We start from the raw sequence: 3494 nt of genomic DNA, 5'->3' as shown, positions 1-3494 counted from the left end.
AGATTGCCCAATCTTCCTTCCGAGGAGTGGCTGGTGGATTTGAACTGCCAGCCTTCTGGTTAGCAGTCAAATGCCTTAGGCACTACGCCACCAAAGTTCCTTTCCTTACTACACAGTTGTCTTGTTATCTAGTGCTGCTCGAACAGACATACAAGTCAGTGGATACAACAAACAAATTCATTTCCTCACGGCTGAGGGGCGAGAAGTCTGAATTTAGTTGCCGGCTCTAAGAGAAGGCTTTCCTTGCCTGCTGGCTCTGAAGGAAGCCCCTCCTCTCTTCTGAGCTCCCTGCCCTGAGCCACCGTCACGTGGCCGGGCATCTCTCTTTCCCCGTCTCTGCTTCTCTCCCTCGCTTGTATAATCTCCTTTATATCTCAAGAGATGGACTCAAGGCACATCCTGTACTAATCCTATCCCATTAACACAACCAAGACAACCTACTCTCAAATGGGATCATTACAACCACAAGCATAGAGGGTAAGATTCGTAACACATAGTTTGGGGGGGATATAGTTCAACCCATTAACAGTCTATATTGAAGGCATATGACTGCTAACCAGAAACTGACACGGATAAAAACTATAAAGTCAACAGGGGTGCCAAAGGGGCAGGGAGGCTGCACCTTCTGACCCCCTCTAACCCCAAAAGACGACGACGGAATCACCATCAGTAGCCCAAGGCCTGTTCCTGCGAGGCCAGACATGCTGCCTCCCTCCAGCCCTTTCACCAACCATTCCTCTCGCAGCACCCACCACCTTTTTCCTGGGTTCAATAATTCACTGCAGTGGCCACAAAGAACTCACAGATGAGACGAGGTTTATTAGGGAAGCACCAGGCTACAATTCAAGTTTAGAAATGCACTCAGTCCCTTGCAGCCGGCTGTCTCACTTAGCAGCCAGTAGTCTATCAACAGCATGTGTCTCTCACGTCTCTCTCTCAGCAAGTGCGTGTCTCTCAGGAGCATGTGTCTCTCAGTAGCACATCTTTCTCAGCCAGCCATCAGAGAGACCTCTTCTGCCTCTAGGAGGGCTCCTTTTGAGCCTGGCAGAGTGGCCAAACTAATTCCAACACCAGAATTCTACACACCTGAGAGATAGAGCGCAAACTTCCCAGAAGACTGCTTCATGCCTCTCTCCAAAGAAATAACCCAGGTGGATAACTTTAACAATCAGGAGGTACTCAGTTGCTCACAGCAAATTCCACCACAGAGTTTACAAAGACTTATGGCTAGAAAAGCCATACCAGGTAATTTACCACACCACAGGAGGTTTCCTCTTTATTCTTAACTTGCCCACCCAACCTCCTAAGCACAAAAATGCATGCCATCAGTCAAAAGGATGCCAACACAATGGTAAGAATCCTTGAAGATTTTATAGTAATTTGGGAGCTCTGGTAGCATAGTGGCTAAGGCACTTGACTGCTAATCAGAAGGCAGGCGGTTCAAACCCACCAGCCACTCCTCGGAAGGAAGGTTGGGCAATCCTACTTCCGTAGTGATACTGCCTCGGAAACCCAAGGAGGGGTCGCTATGAGTCGGGGCCGACTCGACGGCAAACAACAACAACAACAACAATGGTTTTCAAAGTTTAAACTTGCACTCTGGCATGTGATCCTAACTACTCGAGACAGGGAAAGGAATACAAGCCCAAAACAGACGATGGAAAAAGCAACCTGACACACTTGTGTTATTTACTAATCCTCGGCTGTAACAATGGTCATCAACGTGTTCCCTTTCATACAAACACATGTACATATTAGCAGAAAGGGAAAAGCAGAATGACAAACACTGACCTTCAAAGACCAGCCCCCAAATCAGGACATACCAGATACAGAAAGAATAACGTCAATACCTCAGACCAGTGGAGTCAAAGTCACGCACAAGGAAAATATGCACTATCTGTCCAGCTCTATTAAAATTCAACACCTCTGGTTGTTTTCAGAATCTCAAACTGCCCCAATTATCTAACGTTCAAAAAACAGCTCTGGTGGCGTAATGCCCAAGGCATTTGACTACTAACCAGAGGGTTGGCAGTTCAAACCCACCAGCCACTCCTCGGAAGGAAGGTTGGGCAATCTACTTCCGTAGTGATACCGCCTCCGAAACCCCAGGAGGGGTCGCTATGCGTCGGGCTGCTTTAAAAAACACTCATTTTAGAATTGCATTTCAAAAGGATCCCACCTTCACTAGACTGCTCAACAGGGTTAGAACCTCTTCTTTCATTGGAGCAGACGGGAAGTTGAACCATTCCAGCAAGCGGAGGAAAAGCAGCCTCTCCTGGACGAGGTCCGCGGGGCAGAGTAGGTTGTGCTCGACCTTGCAGAGAATATTCCTCAGCGCGCGCTCCCGGATCTCCGCCAGCGGGTGGCCTGGCAAAAGGCAGCACAGCGGGTCCACGTTCCAACCCCAAACACAACCCTCCCAGAATTTATCCACCATTTCGCGATCTGCGCGAAGGGCTAGAGCAGGAGGAAACGAAGAAGCCGGTTCTCCGAGAGTTAGGCCCGGTGCACGCGGGACGCCACCGCGAAATTTACACGCAGCGCCAGCCCGGCGTTCGGGGCTGCCCTGGGGAAGCGGACCAAGAGCGGGAGCCGTCGCGGGGCGGCCCGGTCGGGAAAACTTGACACGGCAAGTGGCCGGGACTGGAGGGCGCCTTGGCCAGGGGTGGCGCGGGGTCTCAGAACGTTACCAAGTTTCCTGATGAGTCCAGTCAGGTCCATCTCGTCCAACTCCAGAAGCCGCCGGAGAATTAAACCGCCGCGCCTTGGTGTCCGGACACATTTAAAGTCCCCCCGGAAACCCACACTGCCAGGCAGTAGATTCCACTACGCCAAAGCCAAAGATAAAAAGAGCGACTAATATTCTGTGAGCTTTTCTGCGCCCCACTATTCCGGAGAAGTTTACAGTCGCTATATTTAGTAATAAGCAGTTCCTAGATGCGCACTTTAAGAATCACGAAGAACGAGGCAACCAAACGCGCATTAGCCGCTCTGCACGACGGGAGTTGTAGTCCTTCGCGGCACACGCCGCCCTGAGTTCCGGCCCGCCCCTGTGTGCCTCCGCCGGAGATTCCGGCTTCCCAGCGTGGGCTCAGGGGCGGGCTGCGGAAGAGGCTTGGAAGCCTCTGTGCTTCTGGCAGGGCCTTAAACCAAAGCCGTACGCATTGCGGTAAAGTGGAATCCTACTCATAGCAACCCTATAGGACAGAGTAGAACTGCTCCAAAGGGTTTCCAAGCCTGCCTTATCTGGGTTCAAACCACCAACCTTTTGGTTAGCAGCCAGTGTTTTCACCACTGCACCACCAGAGGCCCTCGGGTGCATTTAGGGCCTGCAGAGTTGAATGTTCCCTGCCAGAGCATGATAGTGTAGAATGAAGACTTGTGTGTGTTTGTTTTATTTCATGAAGACTTTTTCCCCATTGCTGAATAACTTACCATATTTAACTGTGAAAGTTGTTGTTGTTGTTGTTAAGTGCCGTCGAGTCGTTTCCGAC

At 50.6% G+C, this 3494-nt stretch overlaps 1 protein-coding gene across 1 annotated transcript in view; it reads right to left on the bottom strand.

Annotated features, from left to right (window-relative positions):
* RTTN (rotatin) overlaps positions 1–2721 on the bottom strand; it is a 235205-nt gene extending 232484 nt beyond the window's left edge. Inside the window, exons 1-2 of the mRNA XM_007955605.1 lie at positions 2691–2721; positions 2180–2367 (exon numbers count right to left, since the gene is read on the bottom strand). Coding sequence (XP_007953796.1) covers positions 2180–2367; positions 2691–2721 — 219 coding nt within the window. The remainder of the gene's footprint in view (positions 1–2179; positions 2368–2690) is intronic.
* Positions 2722–3494: the final 773 nt, after the last annotated feature.

The sequence above is a fragment of the Orycteropus afer genome, unplaced genomic scaffold (genome assembly GCF_000298275.1).
Source record: "Orycteropus afer afer isolate SDZICR_OR568_19922 unplaced genomic scaffold, OryAfe1.0 scaffold00516, whole genome shotgun sequence".
Taxonomy (NCBI): Eukaryota; Metazoa; Chordata; class Mammalia; order Tubulidentata; family Orycteropodidae; genus Orycteropus; species Orycteropus afer.
The sequence above is the reverse complement of the archived record's forward strand: the minus strand, read 5'-3'. Positions and strand labels throughout refer to the sequence as shown.